General features: G+C 40.4%; 1 protein-coding gene across 1 annotated transcript; it reads right to left on the bottom strand.

Moving 5' to 3' along the window:
- Positions 1-11600: 11600 nt before the first annotated feature.
- LOC308075412 (scavenger receptor cysteine-rich type 1 protein M130-like) lies at positions 11601-18084 on the bottom strand (the record flags this gene model as incomplete). Its single annotated transcript, XM_080415281.1, has 12 exons — positions 17918-18084; positions 16988-17293; positions 16243-16584; positions 15833-16150; positions 14939-15244; positions 14546-14845; positions 13750-14055; positions 13335-13634; positions 12392-12724; positions 12128-12219; positions 11649-11983; positions 11601-11613 (listed from the first exon to the last, which is right to left on the bottom strand). The coding sequence occupies exons 1-12, from the start codon at positions 17976-17978 to the stop codon at positions 11601-11603; spliced, it is 3012 nt and encodes a 1003-aa protein (XP_080271407.1). The 5' UTR covers positions 17979-18084.
- Between the last annotated feature and the right edge of the window lie 1970 nt (positions 18085-20054).

Raw genomic sequence — 20054 nt, forward strand, 5'->3', positions numbered from 1 at the left:
ATTTTTTCACATGGGCCTGTTATAGCGCCACCAGGAGGCCGATTTGTGCAAAACCCATTTTTTTACATAACTCCTACAGATTTTATCCAAACGTCATGCAAATCGGTACACAGTATCTCTATAGTCATGTGATCAACACGGATCTGTCCGATTTCCCATATTCCATCCTCATTGCCTATGGTTGGCTTCCAAAGTTTGCAGGATTGGTCCGTTTTGAACAAAAAGCCTCAAACTATGCACGCAGCTTGCGATTTCCGTGAATTTTCACACGCACATTCCCACTAGGCCGAGGAAGAAATGCCACCCTTTTCACATTGGCCTGTTATAGCGCCACCAGCAGGTCTAATTTAGCAAAACACATTTTTGGAACAAAATGCCTCAAATCAATCAATCAATCAATCAATCAAGGTTTATTTATATAGCACATTTCACATGACAGAATCAAACAAAGTGCTGTACAGGTAATAAAAACACACAACAAAGAGCAAACAATGCAAAATAAGCAGATGTAGCAAACAAAAATTAAGTGCAAATAAAAACAAATCAACCATTAGCACCAGTCGATGGAGAGGCAGGGATACATCAGATGGCGCTATAAGCCAGGGAGAAAAAATGAGTCTTTAGTTGAGATTTAAAGGTAGCTAGCGACTGGGCCGCTTTGATATGCAGGGGCAGAATATTCCAGAGCCTGGGGGCAGCCACTGCAAAGGCCCGGTCACCCCTGGTTTTTTTCGTGGGTGTTGCCGGCACCTCCAGCAGTAGCTGGTCAGCCGACCTCAAGGCTCTGAGTGGAGAATGATTAGAAATTAGATCGGCAAGGGACGGGGGTGCCAACCCATTTCGAATTTTAAAAACGAACATTAAAATTTTAAAATCTATTCGAAAACGGACAGGGAGCCAATGGAGCGAGGCTAAAACTGGAGTGATGTGGTCACGCTTCTTTGTCCCAGTGAGGAGACGGGCAGCAGCGTTTTGGACCAACTGCAGGCGCCTCAGCAATGATTGGTCAATGCCTATATATAAAGAATTGCAATAATCCAGTCTTGACGAAATAAAAGCATGGAGGACCCTCTCGAAGTCATGTTGCGAGAGATAGGGCTTGATCTTGGCTAGGAGTCTGAGGTGAAAGAAGCTGGTTTTAACGACCGAGCTAACCTGTTTATCTAATTTGAGTGCTGAATCTAGAGTGACACCAAGATTTTTTACAGATGAGTGATTATAGATGCTAAGGGGACCAAGGATGACGGGTGGAGGAATGGGAGAATCAGGGCCGAAAATTATGATTTCTGTCTTGCTGTCGTTTAAATTAAGAAAATTTGAGCTCATCCAAGATTTGATGTCTGCTAGGCAGTCCTGTAGTAATTGTGATGGGTTATGAATCATGAATGCAGTGTCTGATTGCCGTGAAAGACCTAAGAATAAATGGCACCCTCACATTGGCCTATTATAGTGCCACCAGGAGGCCAGAATAACGTACCTGACCTGGCGGAGACCTGTGCTCCGAGGAGCACTTTTTCTAGTTGAGTATGTTTTGCCCCCTGTCCGTCCGTCCGTCCGTCCGTCCGTCCGTCCGTCCGTGTGTCTGCGAGCAGCTAATCTCCGGCACCGTTGGCCCGGTCACTGCGAAACTGCACACACACTCCCTGAATGCCAATTCAGAACCCCTGCCTCAATCTTTTCACATGGGCCTTTTATAGCGCCACCAGGAGGCCGATTTGTGCAAAACCCATTTTTTTTATATTACTCCTACAGATTTTATCCAAACATCACGCAAAACGGTACACAGTATCTCTATAGTCATGTGATCAACACGGATCTGTCCGATGTTCCATATTCCATCCTGATTGGCTTAGATTGGCTTCCAAAGTTTGCAGGATTGGTTTGTTTTGAACAAAATGCCTCAAATCATCAATGCAGCATGCTATTTCCATGAAATTGTGAACGCACATTCCCACTAGGCCGAGGAAGAAATGCCACTTGAAAATTTTCAAATCAGCCTCATGGTGGCGCTATAACAGGCCGATTCGTGTTTTTACTTATAACTGCACCGATCTGAGTGAAACTTTGCACGCACTCTACCTAGAGGCCAAGGAAAAACCTTTGCCATGCATTTTTCACATCTGCCTTTTAGAGCGCCACAAGGAGGCTGACTTTTGTAAAACATTTCTTTTGCTATTATTCCTTCAGATTCTGTCCAAAGATCACGCAAATCGGTACACAGTATCTCTAAAGTCATGTGATCAAGATGGAAGTGTCTGATATTTCATATTCCATCCTAATTGGCTAACATTGGCTTCCAAAGTTTGCTGGATAGGTCCATTTGAAAAAAATGCCTCAAATCATCAACGCAACGTGCGATGTCTGTGAAATTTTGTACACACATTCCACTAGGCAGAGGAAGAAATGCCACCCTTTTCACATTGGCCTGTTATAGCGCCACCAGCAGGTCTAATTTAGCAAAACACATTTTTTTGGAACAAAATGCCTCAAATCATGAATGCAGTGTCTGATTGCCCATGCAAGGCCTAAGAAGAAATGCCACCCTTTTCACATTGGCTTATTATAGCACCACCAGGAGGCCACAATAACCTACCTGACCTGGCGGAGACCTGTGCTCCAAGGAGCACTTTTTCTAGTTGTACTTTATATAAAATATAAAACCTGATCGGAATGAATTTTCATTCGGGTTTGGAGGGGTGGTATATACTGTTTGAATCGGTATATACCAATCGGAATTTACCATATAAACGCTGTATTCCGAACGCTCCTCTCTGTTTGGAATACTTGCATTCTTTTGCAAATGTCCGCGCTTAGTAGTGCTGTCAGAATTGGCCAAAAATGACCCATCAAATCTTGTTTTTATTTTATTTTATATATATTAAAACTTTAATTCAAAGACTGCATAAGTTTATTTATGTCTCTGTATGTGTCGGCCACGGTTGGTGCTGAGAAGCGCTCGCTCCTGCAGGATAAAATGAATGATTCATATTCTATAGCGTCTTTTATTAAGCTTATATACTGTAACGGTTAAGCCCAGGCTTGTCCCAGAGAACGGACGCTCTTGATTGATTGATTGAAAATTTTATTAGGCAAAAGAATGTAAAACAACACAGTTACATTTATAATACTTTTGTCTAAAAGGTCCGACCAAAAAAGTCCTTGTGGACTTGTTTCCGTTGCGTTCCGTCTGAGGATCTGAACCTGTGATGGAGGAACAATCACCGGGTAAGGACTAGTAAATACTAATTCTATGTAGTTTGGATTTACCTTCAAGGCAGAGACAGATGGCATTGACTACTACTTATAAACATACCTTATTAACTTGAAAAATAAATACAGGTCAAAACTGCAGCCTGAGGCTGATTTGACCCTCTGCCTGACAACCTCCATCCACCCAAGGTTAGATAAGTTGTGTGCCAGTCATCAGTATATCCTGACGTTGGCTTCATCCTACCGTACGCTGAGATCTCACATCTGGTTGAGACTAGTTGTTGACTTTGGCTGCGCCCTTTTATTCCATTGTAGACCTGCAGAGCAGCATTGTCTGACAGGTATCTGGACACATAATCCACTCCAAAATGTGTATATTTACACTAATAAATAATCCCTGTGAAAATATGACATTTTCTAAAGTAATTTAAACAAACTGCTTTAACAGTCATTCGGTTAAGCTTGCAGATCTGGCTTGCAGATCTACAAGCTCACGTTGTGAGCTTGTAGATCTGCTATTTTCAAAATATACGAGCGCTTCTGCAGGAGCATTTTCGGGAGCCCCGACCATCTTTTCATGGACAGTGAGGTCTACAAACTTACAGTAGCTTGTCCTATGTTATGGAGTTATGTCATAGAGAGTTGTGTAGGCTACACAACCTGGCTGGGTTAAGGATATAAACCCGACGATCAAATCTCTTATTAACGTGGCATCCTACATGACTGCTTGTGCACTGCTCGGTATGGGTTAAATAAATTAATATACAAACCCCATTCATGGCGATGTGATTGGTATCATAATATGTCATTCATGTAGGCTATACTTTGTAGATTTAGATTATTATTACAAAACATACATAAACGCACTTTATATACATTTCGGCCATTTGAAAATAGCAGATCTAATAGCTCAAGATCAGCTATTTTCAAAAGATTTTTTAATACATTTTGAAGACTTGTGAAATGGGACATTCTGCATAATGAGTACTTTCTACTTTTGGTACTTTAAGTACAGTTTGATACTAATACTTTTGTACTTTTAATCAAGTACATTTTGAATTTATATTATGAAACATTTTGGGGCAGAGGTTCTGACTGGCATCCAGGGAGTGTGTGTGCACAGTTTCACTGCAATCAAGCCAACAGTGCCGGAGATTAGCTGTCCACAGACGGAGGGGGCGACGGACACACGGACACACGGATGGACGGACAGGGTGCAAAACATAGTCTCGGCCATGCCTTTCGGCCTGGTGGAGACAATAATCCTATACTATAAATGGATATATAAATATAATAATATAATATAATAATCCTATACATAAATGGATATATAAATATAATAATATAATATAATAATCCTATACTATAAATGGATATGTAAATATAATAATATAATATAATCCTATACTATAAATGGATATATAACTATAATATAATATAATAATCCTATACTATACATGGATATATAATATGATATAATAATCCTTTACTATACATGGATATATAAATATAATAATATAATCCTATACTATACATGGATATATAAATATAATATAATATAATAATCCTATACTATAAATGGATATATAAATATAATAATATAATATAATAATCCTATACTATAAATGGATATATACATATACTATTATAATATAATAATCCTATACTATAAATGGATATATAAATATAATAATATAATATAATAATCCTATAATATAAATGGATATATAAATATAATATAATAATCCTATACTATAAATAGAAATATAAATATAATAATATAATATAATAATCCTATACTATAAATGGATATATAAATATAATAATATAATTTAATAATCCTATAATATAAATGGATATATAAATATAATAATATAATAATCCTATACTATAAATGGAAATATAAATATAATAATATAATATAATAATCCTATACTATAAATGGATATATAAATATAATAATATAATAATCCTATACTATAAATGGATATATAAATATAATAATATAATATAATAATCCTATTCTATAAATGGATATGTAAATATAATAATATAATATAATAATCCTATACTATAAATGGATATATAAATATAATAATATAATATAATAATTCTATACTATAAATAGTGGGGCGGCGTGGCACGAGAAATCAGCCTAATCGTTCAATTTTATGAAGAAAGCGCCAAATTTGGCAGAAGTGTTGATTGATATATTGGGAACAAAACTGGATATTGGGACATCACAAATTCTCACCCTGGTGGGCGTGGCAGCCATTTTTCAAAATGGCCACCAGCAGTTGATCAAATCTTCCTAGTTTTTGTCCTAGTAGGCTGAAATGTTGCTCAAGTATGTGAATATGAAGGTGTGTGGGTGTGCTCATGCTATTTGCCTAAAAGGGGGCGTTGCAATGGGAGTGGCCTAGTTAACAGCAATATTTTGGGAGAATTGTTCAAATGGTGAAGCGAGAAATTTGGTACAAATCATCTTTGGAGATCACACTTCGATTTAGGACACCGGGCCAGTCATAAATCAAAGATGGCAGCCATTTTTTTTTCAAGATGGCTGCCAAAATTTGACTGTTTTTGCATTTCTGCATAATTTTGACTATAATTCTTTGAGGTAAATTACCAAATCACCAAAAAGCACTCCCATAGTATGTTTTGAACATTTTCAAATAGGAGTTACCATTTACGGTGAAGGTGCCAACTCAGCATATCGAGTAGCATGGCTTGAGTCCTGTGGTAGGTACTGGGAGCTGATGTTAGGTGTGAAGATAAAGAAAGAACAATGCTCTGTGGAGCTCAGGGAGGAGATAAGAAAGGCAGCCAGAGATGAAGAAAGTATGGAGGAGTACAAAGAGATAAGGGGTAAGGTGGAGAGAAAAGTGGTGAGGGTTAAGGAAAAGAGTATGAGAAGTTGTATGAAAGGTTGGACACCAAGGAGGGAGAAAGGGACCTGCACCGATTGGCTAGACAGGTAGTGAGATGGGAAGGATGAGCAAGAGGTTAAGGTGATGAAGGATGGTTGTAAATGTTCTAGCAACCGAAGACAGTGTGTTGAGAAAATGGAAGGAGTACTTTGAGGGAACGGATGGAGGACAGTGTCGGTGTTATTCTATAAATAGTGGCTCATAGGAATAGACTATGTGACAACCAGGAATAGTTTGGTGACCACTGGAGAGACGGTTGACAGCCGGAATGTAGACAGCATCCGGGAGCAATATGGGTTAGCGCCCTAGCCTGTGTCTTCCGTGAGGAAGGAGCCCAACAAATCCACGGTAGCCTGTAGTACCACCACGGCCCAAGAAACCATCACGCCAGAATGAAATGTTTGGAACAGGGGAGTCTGGTGCAACGCTCAGGTCCTGGACCTGGTGAGACGAAGGAGGAGCCCGGCCAGGAGACCATCCACAGAGCCTAGTCCCTCCACATGCCAGATCCTCCGCTCTCCCCCAGTCCTGGCAGAGTAGCCCCTGATAAGCGGCCTGAGAGGCCCTGTCTTGCCCTAAGAGGACTGACCGTGGGTAGCTACTGGGATGTAAGTAGGGCGCTTGACAAACCCCAGCCCGGGTCACCTCGGCGAGGGTGTATGTTGCGTACCCGAACCCATGTTGAGACCCGAAACACCCATCGACCCCAGGCTACAACACTGATATGTCCCAGGTGCATCCATGTGATGTTTTTCTGTATGCAGGAGTTATTTGTAACAGAAGGATACCAGTGAGAGGGAAGATGTATAGGACGGTAGGGGGACCAGCCATGATGCTGTACGGCTTGGAAACGGTGGCACTGACGAAAGGCCAAATGCCAAAGTGGCGGTTTAAGGATGCGGTGAGAGACGACATGCAGGTGGCTGGAGTCACAGAGAAAGACACAGAACTAGATGGGAAAACATTTATACATGTTAAGAAGTCATGAGAGTTTGTCCTTGAGTTTGACTGTAGGCACAGTTGTATGGCGTGTTTTAGAAATGTTTTAATTTAGATGGTTATACATGGTAACTCCTGTTTGAAAATGTTCAAAAACATACTATGGGAGTGCTATTTTGGTGAATAATTAAAAGATATGCAGAAATGCAAAAACAGTGTTGGCGGCCATCTTGAAAAAAAATGGCTGCCATCTTTGATTTAGGAGTGGCCCGGTTTTCTAAATCGAAGCGTGATCTCCAAAGATGATTTGTACCAAATTTCCAACTTGTATCACTATTTGAACAATTCTCCCAAAATATTGCTGCTAACTAGGCCACTCCCATTGCAACGCCCCCTTTTAGGTAATTAGCATGAACACACCCACACACCTTCATACTCACATACATCACGCAACATTTTAGCCTGATTCTCGTGCCACGCCGCCGCACTAAAATGGATATCCTGTCACAAGAATGGAGATGGAAGGAGAGCAATGTCCAAACAGACTTACCAGCAGCTCCACAGTGACTCCTACAGGCCATCACATGCACCTGCAGGACAGACTGAGAGCAGCCTGAGGTGATATGGAGTGATGATGATGATGATGATGATGATGATGATAATGACGATGACGATGACGATGAGGATGAGGATGATGATGATGACGATGATGATGAGTTCCATGTAGAACTGACGATGATGAGGATGATGAAGATGATGATGAGGTAGAAGATGATGATGATGATGAGGATGGTGACCAGCAATGTTTACATTTTACTTAAAGGGATTGTAGACGATTCAGAGATAAACAAAGGAAAAAAATACAGCAGTTCGTTTCCCCGACCACCAGGGGGTGACGCACGGAGGACTTCCATAGAGTAAGCAGACTTCTAAACGGGCCATGCCGAATATAGGTTACTTTATTGGGATACAATTCGCGGAACTGCCCGCCCCTGCCGGTTCTCCGAATTTTTTTTTTTAAATAGGCTCTTTCATGACAAATTGACCACATATATGAAGTTAAACAACTAAATTCTTTCCAAACGCTTTTTGAAAAGTAAATTATGTGCCTAAAAAACGAAGTTTGAGAGCATTTTAAAACGGAAAGTAAAAAGTTCACACGGACGCGCACGGATGCGCACATGCGTGCGTGAATTTACGCACCGGATACCCGGATGTGTAACCTAAATAGTAGGGAAAATACGGATTTCAGAAAGAGGAGTGTTTTTCAATGCAGGAAAACACCCCAGCATCATTATATAGTGGCTGATAGAGGGGAAAAAATGCTAAATATATATATAGAGGTATTTTTCAAATATAGGCTTCATGTTGCCTACTATACCTTTAAAGGAGTACTTCAACCATTTTCAATCTTCATAAAATTGTCTCAGAGGACTGGGATGTGGACAGTTCAGAAACCTGCCTGAGTGTAAAACCTCCTTATATATTTGTAGAATGTTCCAATTTGGTCACAATATAGAGCTATTTAACACTTATTTTAACAATAACATATAATTTACACCATCTTTAACACTGAAAAAAGTGTGCGGAGACCAAAACAGAGAGAAGATGTATTGAAAGGACATTTAGTCCCATTTAAAACCACATTTCATTGATATAGATGAGTCATCCATTGATCAGTGATCAGTAGATGAGTCATTTCATTGATCAGTGATCAGTAGATGAGTCATTCATTGATCAGTGATCAGTAGATGAGTCATTCATTGATCAGTGATCAGTAGATGAGTCATCCATTGATCGGTGATCAGTAGATGAGTCATTCATTGATCGGTGATCAGTAGATGAGTCATTCATTGATCAGTGATCAGTAGATGAGTCATTCATTGATCAGTAGATGAGTCATTCATTGATCAGTGATCAGTACATGAGTCATGCATTGATCAGTGATCAGTAGATGAGTCATTCATTGATCAGTGATCAGTACATGAGTCATGCATTGATCATCTTTCATCACATGCTTGTCTTAAATGTTGTCTCCTGCTGTTAATAAAAATGAAAATATTGAAAACCTGTTGGATGTGTTTGTGTTCATGGTAACCATGACAACGTCCCATACTACACACAACACATTTAGGAGAGGAACACTTCAGCAGATTCAGCTTTATTGACTTTTATTTTCTTAAGGTAACAAAGATTAAACATCAAACATAACATATTGTATGAATGTAAGTGTAGAACACTGCTGTCAGATGACAAATCAACAGTGAACTTTACATCATTAAGAAGCATTCAGGTCCTTCTGCTTCTGAAAACACACAATGGATCCTATAGGCTCATCCATAATGGTTTGAATGGTTGGATGGATCCTATAGGCTCATCCATAATGGACCAAGTTCAAAATGAGAAATCAACCCAGATGATGTTACATAGAACATAAAAGGATAAGTAACAAAATAGAAATAAGAAAATATTAATATACATTGAGGGCCCTATTTTGTGCCCTGCACTATGCCTTGGCACTATGTGCTACCCGTTAATTACGCACAAGACAGCTGGTGCTGCCTCTAAATGCTTAAAGCCAATGACACCTGGCACGCTGATTGGTTTTATTAATGTAACGTCCAAACCACACCTATGCATAATGTAAGGGGTAGCGCAGGTGTTTTAGGCATAGATATAGAAACCTATATACCTCATTGGCCTCTGCAGTTCGTTGGAGCAACTGGTATCGCGGCCGCCATTTTAGAGGAGGAAAGCTACCATTCAAAGTGACCACTGGCCAAACACAGCACGTTGACAACTGGCCAATCACAGCGCATTGACTACTGGCCAATCACAGCGTGTCTAACTGACTTTTGCTGTGCGGCTGCCTCTTACGAAAAGACCCGCCCCCCACCTGCCTCTAATTGGCCTACCGAACGCCCCCTTCTGTAACACAAGTGGAAGCTTTCCTCCTCTAAAATGACGCCCGAGATACCAATTCCTCAGAGCCGAAGGAGGTGTCTACCTTTATGTCTATGGTTTTAGGGATAAGGATGGTGGCACAAAATAGCAACTTGGCCACAGGAACACCCCTTAAGTTATCCAATAAAAACATTAAGATATAGTGTTCATAACAAGCCTTGTTTAAAAACACCAATCAAACAGCAATGTTTCCCAATATAAAAAAGACACAATGCATGATTGTAATTAACAATAAAATGTCACCTGTCAGGTGATAAGAAGCGGCCTGCTCACTCCTCATGCATTGAAGGAAGCATGAGCTCAGTTCGGGGCTCTACTCAGGCTGGCAGAGAGAGAGTAGCGCCCAGGATTACAAGCTTAGGCAATTGGCACTGGGTGAAAAAATGGGTTACAGAAATCGTGGGATACAAATTTAAAGAAACAAAAAAACAATAACATTACAATAATACCTTATTATTAACAGATCCTCAAAAGCAGTGTTCAAAACATGTAATACTTAAACATCTAAAAGTAAGAAGTTAATTATATAAAGAAATCTATATACATAATTTATTAACACATCTCCACATTCTATTGTGCCAATAGAAGCAAATGTAATGAGATCAATAGTTGTGTCGCTCAGATTCTGATGGTTCACTGTGTGACAATCTATGACCTGAATGACAAATGAGCAATGATCAATCTATGACCTGAATGACTAATGAGCAATGATCAATCTATGACCTGAATGACTAATGAGCAATGATCAATCTATGACCTGAATGACTAATGAACAATGAACAATGACACAAACACCTGGGCTGCATTGACATGTATTGTGTACAGTAAGATCAATAGATGCATTTATTGATAACTAATTACTGATAGTTATAATGACTTGATGAAACACCATGAGGGTGAAGACAGACACGGTCCAATGTGATCTGATCTTCAAACACAGAGCTCTTGTTCCCTGTAGGTGTCATTGTCTTCTGACTTGTATCCTCATGAATATTTTAACTGAAGACTTTATCTTCCTCTTCTAAACCTCACTTGGTCTTTCTGGTACATTTACAGTTCAGTGTAAATGTTCAAACCTTGACTGAGGTGATGGACAGTTATGTGATGGATGTGACATGAACTCCTTAGAGATCCACCTCATACACGTGGTGTCCTGGTTCTCCACTGGGTCCAGCTTCAGACCCTCCTGGCAGATCTATGTCGTCATACTCGTGGTATTCTGTCTCTTCACTGGGTCCAGCTTCAGACCCTCCTGGCAGATCTATGTCGTCATACTCGTGGTATTCTGTCTCTTCACTGGGTCCAGCTTCAGACCCTCCTGGTAGATCTATGTCGTCATACTGGTCGTATTCTGTCTCTTCACTGGGTCCAGCTTCAGACCCTCCTGGCAGATCTATGTCGTCATACTCGTGGTCTTCTGTCTCTTCACTGGGTCCAGCTTCAGACCCTCCTGGTAGATCTATGTCGTCATACTGGTCGTATTCTGTCTCTTCACTGGGTCCAGCTTCAGACCCTCCTGGTAGATCTATGTCGTCATACTGGTCGTATTCTGTCTCTTCACTGGGTCCAGCTTCAGACCCTCCTGGCAGATCTATGTCGTCATACTCGTGGTATTCTGTCTCTTCACTGGGTCCAGCTTCAGACCCTCCTGGTAGATCTATGTCGTCATACTGGTCGTATTCTGTCTCTTCACTGGGTCGAGCTTCAGACCCTCCTGGTAGATCTATGTCGTCATACTGGTCGTATTCTGTCTCTTCACTGGGTCCAGCTTCAGACCTTCCTTGGAGGTTTATCTCTTCATACTGGTGGTATTCTGTCTCTTCACTGGGTCCAGCTTCAGCATCGGAACCAACAGTGTTGTAATAAACCATTTCAACGTTCTCCCGTCCTACATTATAATAAACTCTGGTCTCCACTCCTGCTCTCCGCCCTCTGGTGGCCTGGAGAAACACAGCAGCACACAACTTGATCTTACTGGATCAGATCAGGTTATCTTCAATACAAACAGTGGAACTACTTAATTTATATTCTGGTCTGGTATTGAATGAAGATGAATAAAGATTGAATAAAGACGTATACATTACCTTCCAGACACGATAGAGGACATAGCTTATCACCACCAACAGCAGCAGCATTACGAATGTAACTTTGAGGATGTTAGATGTCAGATGAGAAGCTGTGAGAGACAATATTTTACAACATAAGTAAAGATCAACTCTCATTAAAAAGTGTATTTGAGGTAATTATTTAACATTTGTTAATTTACGTCATATTCAATCCTGCTTTATGTATTTTTGCTTGATTCAGTTTCATATTGTGACTTGAAAAGTCAATGTAATTCTGGTTACCTGTGACAGTGACAGAGAGGAACTGGCTCTTATTGTAGAAGTCATTTGAGTAAACATTGATGTGATAAATACAGCTGTAGTTCCCTTGGTGGGTGTGGTTTGCAACAGGAAACAGGAAGTTGGCAGAGTGATTGACAGCTGGCTGGGTGTAGTTGTGTGTTGTGTTGGATCCAGTGAAGGTGAGGTGGAAGGAGCCTCCTGGGTACTGTGGCTGGATGGAGCAGCTGATGGAGAAGCTGTAACCCTCCATCACCTGTGGCCCCTGATGCTGGCCCTCAGAAACCCCGTTCATGGAGGAGGAGAAGAAGGTGATGTTTGGATTAAACGGCAGATCTGTAACAAGACAGATGAGGTGATTGACTGAAACAACAGATTTATAAACAGAGAGAGAAAATGACAATAAGGTCAAATGAGAGAAAGATCAAAAGATTGGAAATAAGTTAATTATAAACATCATTGGCTCTAAATAGACAGATGACTCATTGTGTCTGATTCTAAACTGGAAAATCTTGACAACATAAAGACTCAGGTCAAGATCTGCAATAATCAGCTCATTTATTAAGAATCATGAGTACCTTTGTCTTTTAAAAATTAAATCACATTTCAAATCAAGTTATTTGTCAAATGTAATGAAAGTAGAACATGTATTTAGGTTCTCATTCATCCTAAAAGTGAAGTGAATGTGCAAACAACGTACATTAGGCAGATAGATAGATAGACAGACAGACAGACAGACAGACAGACAGACAGACAGACAGACAGACAGACAGACAGACAGACAGACAGACAGACAGACAGACAGACAGACAGACAGACAGACAGACAGACAGACAGACAGACAGATAGATAGATAGATAGATAGATAGATAGATAGATAGATAGATAGATAGATAGATAGATAGATAACAATGTATATATGCCATTGAGGAAGTCACTGTTTTACCTGAACAGATCACCTCCAGTCTGGCATTGGAATTACCAGAAACCTTTGTTCCACACTCTCTGAGTGAAGACTCAGACCCAACACAGGAAGATGAAATCCACCAAACAGGTTCACGTGTAAAACCAGAATTCCACTTTCTTGAAAAAGCAGAGCCACAGTCCAGCTGTCTACACACTACAGATGATGACTTCAGGTTCCAGTCAGACCAACCATCCACTGGTCTCCACTCTCCCTGGTGTTTCATCTCCAGTATACCAATACAGTTACTGATTCCTCCCACCAACCTGATGTCAGCAGACTCTGTACAGAGACAAGAGAGTAAACATTAAAGGAAAAAGTAACATTAATGTCATTAGAAAATGATCATCCAAACCAAAAATATAGTTTATATATAGTATATATATAGTATTTTTACCTAAGCAAGTGAGTCCAACAGTCTTGTTAGGTGAGCTGGTGTTTCTAGTTGAGTCTGAGGTTCCACATTCCAGGAGAACAGACTCGTTGCCTTCACACTGGAACTCTTTGGTCCACATTGAAGTGTTCACTTCTCCATAGAGCGCCCCCTGGAGGACTGAAGGAGCCCCACAGCCAAGCTCCCTACAGACCACCTCTGCATCCTGCTGGTCAAAGTCACCTTCATACACTGAGACCCACGACTGATTAGACTTCACCTCCACTCTGCCTGAACACACACTAGTCCCATTCACCAACCTCACTGACTCTGTGGGGGGGGGGGGGGGGGGAGAGAGAGAGAGAGAGAGAGAGAGAGAGAGAGAGAGAGAGAGAGAGAGAGAGAGAGAGAGAGAGAGTACATTTCAAGTCGTACACTTTGATAGGCTGATGATAAAAACGTGATTGTCAGCGGAATTTACAATCCGACTTTACAAATTACTCACTGCAAAGTAGAGGCTTTTTCACTCTCATTACTGATGTTCAAACTAAACAATACAATTTTCTACCTGAATACCGATGATAGTTAACGTCACAGACCCACAATAATCTTGAGATATATGTATTATTGTGATATCACGATAATGACAATATTGTTACATCCCCACAAGACAATATATACAGTAAAAATACACAAACACATTACTATTTAGTTCTAAACCTCCTGGGGTTCAGTCACGATGGGTGCAGAACCCAGGGCTGTGGCTGTAAAATAAAATGTAAATATTACTGTTGTTGTAGTAGTAGTAGTAGTTTGTTACCTGAACAGATCACCTCCAGTATGTACAAGGAAGTAGCAGACGTCTGTGTTCCACACTCCCTCAGTGAAGACTCAGACCCAACACAGGAAGACGTAATCCTCCATGTAGGATTATGTGTAGATCCAGAACTCCTTTCTGTTGAAACAGCAGAGCCACAGTCCAGCTGTCTACACACTACAGATGATGACTTCAGGTTCCAGGCAGACCACCCATCCACTGGTCTCCATTCTCCCTGATGTTTCATCTCTAGTAGACCAGTACAGCTATTGGTACCTTCAACCAACCTTACATCATCAGACTCTGTAGAGACAAGAAAGTTAAACGTAAAAAAACTAAACTATTATGTTCATTATAAACTGATAACCTAAACGTAAAGTATAGTTTGTATTCTACCTGAGCAGGTGAGTTCAACAGTCTTGTCAGGTGAGCTGGTGTTTCTAGTTGAGTTTGAGGTTCTACAGTCCAGGAGAACAGACTCGTTACCTTCACACTGGAAGTCTTCGGTCCACATTGGAGTGTTTAATTCTCCATAGAGCGCCCCCTGGAGGACTGAAGGAGCCCCACAGCCAAGCTCCCTACAGACCACCTCTGCATCCTGCTGGTCAAAGTCACCTTCATACACTGAGACCCACGACTGATTAGACTTCACCTCCACTCTGCCTGAACACACACTAGTCCCATTCACCAACCTCACTGACTCTGGGGGGGGGGGGGGGGGGGGGCGGGAGAGAGAGAGAGAGAGAGAGAGAGAGAGAGAGAGAGAATTTAGAAGATCATTTTATGAATCCACTATTGAATATAAATATGAACCCATTATGGATGCATTTTGAAATCTAAACATCAGAGGCAAGTTTTTTTTAATGAACCCTTAACACACACAGAGAAAGACAAATAGCAATATACTCAGTGTAAAATAAATAAATACATACATATGCAAATACATAATAAATACATAAAAAGAAACATTCATAATTAAGTAAAGGGGAAAGGAGAATAAACTAAAAACTAACCATTATCATCATCAGATCCTCCCAAATAGCTCATAGGAGACTAAAAGCCCCCATGACCCCCCCCCCCCACACACACACACACACACACGAATGCATCCACACGCGTATGCACACACGAACACATGCAAACTGATAAAATGATGAATGGATAGTTAGACATAAACAAACAGATGGAGAGGGCAATATAGACAGACAGATGGACAGACAGACATACAGGCAGATTAAATGAGTGACTGTAAAGGTTGCTGTCATTGTTCAAGTCATTGTTTTTCATTACCTGAACAGATCACTGTGGGTCTGCCTGTAATCAAACCTTTCCGTTTGATACCAAAAGTCTCCATTATGACACAGTCGCTCAGTGAAGACTCAGAACCAGCACAGTAAGGTGTAATCCTCCATACAGGTTGATGTGTAAAACCAGAACTCCTTTCTGTTGAAACAGCAGAGCCACAGTCCAGCTGTCTACACACTACAGATGATGACTTCAGGTTCCAGTGAAACCCACCTTCCACTGGCCTCCATTCTCCCTGGTGTTTCATCTCCAGTTTACCAGTACAGTTACTGATTCCTCCCACCAACCTGACATTATCAATCACTGTAAAGAGTCAATAGAGTAAACATTAATGCAATACAATTACTTGTATTATAGAATATTCATCCAAAGCAAGAAAATAGCTTGTCTTTTACCCAAACAGGTGAGTTCAACAGTCTTGTTAGGTGAGCTGGTGTTACTAGTTGAGTTTGAGGTTCCACAGTCCAGGAGAACAGACTCGTTGCCTTCACACTGGAACTCTGTTGTCCACATTGGAGTGTCAACTTCTTCATAGAGCGCCCCCTGGAGTCCTGAAGGAGCCCCACAGCCAAGCTCCCTACAGACCACCTCTGCATCCTGCTGGTCAAAGTCACCTTCACACACTGAGACCCACGACTGATTAGACTTCACCTCCACTCTGCCTGAACACACACTAGTCCCATTCACCAACCTCACAGACTCTTGAGAGAGAGTGTGTGTTGGTTTAACTTGGAGAGCTGAGGGAAAAAAACATCAAATAAATTAGTTTCACTTTGACAGAGTGCATGGATCCTCTCTACCAATACAGCAGCTTGTTGATGTGTTGAAATACAGGACAAGATATCCTTGGTTTATCCTGTTTGATGCTATTTGTTGATGAAAATAAGTTGTATACAGGAATATCATTTAACAGTTTGTTTGATGATTGCAAATAACTTTCATTTTGTCACCTTCTGTGATTCTAATTATTGCATCTTGCCAAGAGATAATCCATTGGACTGAATTGAATTTGTATATTAAGATTTCTTCACTCTCCTAATGTTATTACAAATGTATGCAGCACTTTTAGATTCATATCACATATAAAAGTTCAGATTTTAATTAATAATAATCCAATAAAAGGTATAGTTTGTCTTTTACCTGAACAGGTGAGTTCAACAGTCTTGTCAGGTGAGCTGGTGTTTCTAGTCAAGTCTGAGGTTCTACAGTCCAGGAGAACAGACTCGTTGCCTTCACACTGGAACTCTTTGGACCACATTGGACCCTCCACTTCTCCATAGAGCGCCCCCTGGAGGACTGAAGGAGCCCCACAGCCAAGTTCCCTACAGACCACCTCTGCATCCTGCTGGTCAAAGTCACCTTCACACACTGAGACCCACGACTGATTAGACTTCACCTCCACTCTGCCTGAACACACACTAGTCCCATTCACCAACCTCACTGACTCTGGGGAGAGAGAGAGAGAGAGAGAGAGAGAGAGAGAGAGAGAGAGAGAGAGAGAGAGAGAGAGAGAGAGAGAGAGAGAGAGAAAGAAAGTAAGCATTATAAGCATTAAAAGATGTATGTATTAAACCACAACAATGGATACATGAATCTTTAAAGAATGCATCTGGAACTCTACATACTCTATTAAGAATAAACATAGATTTGCTCTACTATCAAGTCATGTGACTCAATATGCATGTATCTAGTAAAAAGAAAACCTTCACGAGACAACTTAAATAACAAATGGAGTTCTTTACACGTGTCAAATCACTATTTTAAATGGACTGATTAAATTGTGAACTCCAGATGAACAGAAATGGCACATTTTAAATGCATTTTGATAATGACACAACTTTTAAAAGCCACACAGCCATGCATATAGAGGGACAGATGTATGCACAGTAGAGACAAGCTATAGAGAGTGTGTGTGTGTGTGTGTGTGTGTGTGTGTGTGTGTGTGTGTGTGTGTGTGTGTGTGTGTGTGTGTGTGTGTGTGTGTGTGTGTGTGTGTGTGTGTGTGTGAGAGAGAGCATTGCATATAAGAGAGTGTAAAGATTAGTGTCATTGTTGAAGTCATTGTTTTACCTGAACAGTTCACCTTCAGTGTGACAGTGGAATCATAAGACTTTACTGGTCCACACTCCATCAGTGAAGACTCAGAGCCAACACAGGAAGATGGAATCACCCATCCAGCTTGACGTGTAGAAATAGATGTAAATTCTGTTGAGACAGCAAAGCCACAGTCCAGCTGTCTACACACTACAGATGATGACATCCTGTTCCAGTCAAACCAAGCCAACAATGGTCTCCACTCTCCCTGGTGTTTCATCTCCAGTATTCCACTACAGTTACTGGTTCCTCCCACCAACCTGACATCATCAGACTCTGTACAGAGAATAAGCAGTTAATTTTTTTTACTTTAATTAAAATATCTTCAGGACTGTAATCTATTTTCAGTTGTTCTTCTTTCATCTTTGTTTACCTGTTGAGTTGTGTGTTGGTTTAACCTGGAGAGCTGTGGAGAAAAATCATCAAATAAATGAGTTTCACTGTAACAGAGTACATGGATCCTCTCTACCAATACAGCAGCTTATTGATGTGTCGGAACACAGGACAATATGTCCTTTGATTCTCCTGTTTGATGATATTTATTTGATATTCAAAGGCTGGGAATGAGTGAATGATGAAATGTATGACTTATATAAAAACAGATGAAAATAACATGTAGGCCTATACAGGAATAAAAATTGACAGTTTGTTTATAACAAACAACAGTAATTGAAATATGTCATAATGTAATGTTAACCTATTATGCAGCATTTTTATCACATGAAATACTTCATATTTTGGCAAGTAATAATCCAAACCTAAAGTTTAAAGTCTCTTACCTAAGCAGGTGAGTTCAACAGTCTTATTAGGTGAGCTGGTATTTCTAGTTGAGTTTGAGGTTCCACAGTCCAGGAGAACAGACTCATTGCCTTCACACTGGAACTCTTTGGTCCACATTGGAGTGTCCACTTCTGCATAGAGCGCCCCCTGGAGTACTGAAGGGACCCCACAGCCAAGCTCCCTACAGACCACCTCTGCATCCTGATGGTCAAAGTCACCTTCATACACTGAGACCCACGACTGATTAGACTTCACCTCCACTCTGCCTGAACACACACTAGTCCCATTCACCAACCTCACTGACTCTGGAGAGAGAGAGAGAGAGAGAGAGAGAGAGAGAGAGAGAGAGAGAGAGAGATGAATGCAAGTCCCATCGTATGCAGTGTTCATTATAATAAAAAATATGAATTTATTTAACCACAGCAGAAGTTACATGAATCTTATATGAATGCATATGGAACTTTAAACAAATCAGATACAAGTTGTTTAACTGTACCTGTACACAGTTAATAGAAACGCAACAATATTCAATACTCAAAGAGAAAGAAAATAACTAACATGACACAATGTCCTCCTCTAGAGCTCATATACGTCTAACTAACATGAAACAATGTCCTCCTCTAGAGCTCATATACGTCTAACTAACATGAAACAATGTCCTCCTCTAGAGCTCATATACGTCTAACTAACATGAAACAATGTCCTCCTCTAGAGCTCATATTCGTCTAAGCTCCATACTCTAAGTCTAAGACCTGACTAGAGCTCATATACGTCTAAGCTCCATACTCTAAGTCTAAGACTTGACTAGAGCTCATATACGTCTAAGCTACACAAGTCTAAGACCTGGCCACAAGGCACCTTAAATAACTATTGCTGTTCTTTACACTTGTTTAATCACTGTTTAGACAACCAGTATAGTTACTGGTTCCTCCCAACAACCTGATATCATGAGACTCTGTACAGAGTAAGCATTAAAGCAGTATTACTTTCATTACAACATTACATCATTTTATTACAACACTGTAATCTATGATCAGTTGTTCTTCTTTCATCTTTGTTTACCTGTTGAGTTAGGTGTTGGTTTAACCTGGAGAGCTGAGGAGAAAAATCATCAAATAAATGAGTTTCACCGTAACAGAGAACATGGATCCTCTCTACCAATACAGCAGCTTGTTGATGTGTTGAAATACATCCTTTGTTTCTCCTGTTTGATGATATTTATTTGATATTCACAAGCTGGGAATGACTGATAATTAACACATTCCATGCCAGAGTTTAATATCATAATGTACTCACCCTGTCAGGAATGCGGAATGACTGAACCCAAAATGCA

This window comes from Gymnoscopelus braueri (assembly GCF_963280865.1).
Source record: "Gymnoscopelus braueri genome assembly, chromosome: 2".
In the NCBI taxonomy this organism is placed as follows: Eukaryota; Metazoa; Chordata; class Actinopteri; order Myctophiformes; family Myctophidae; genus Gymnoscopelus; species Gymnoscopelus braueri.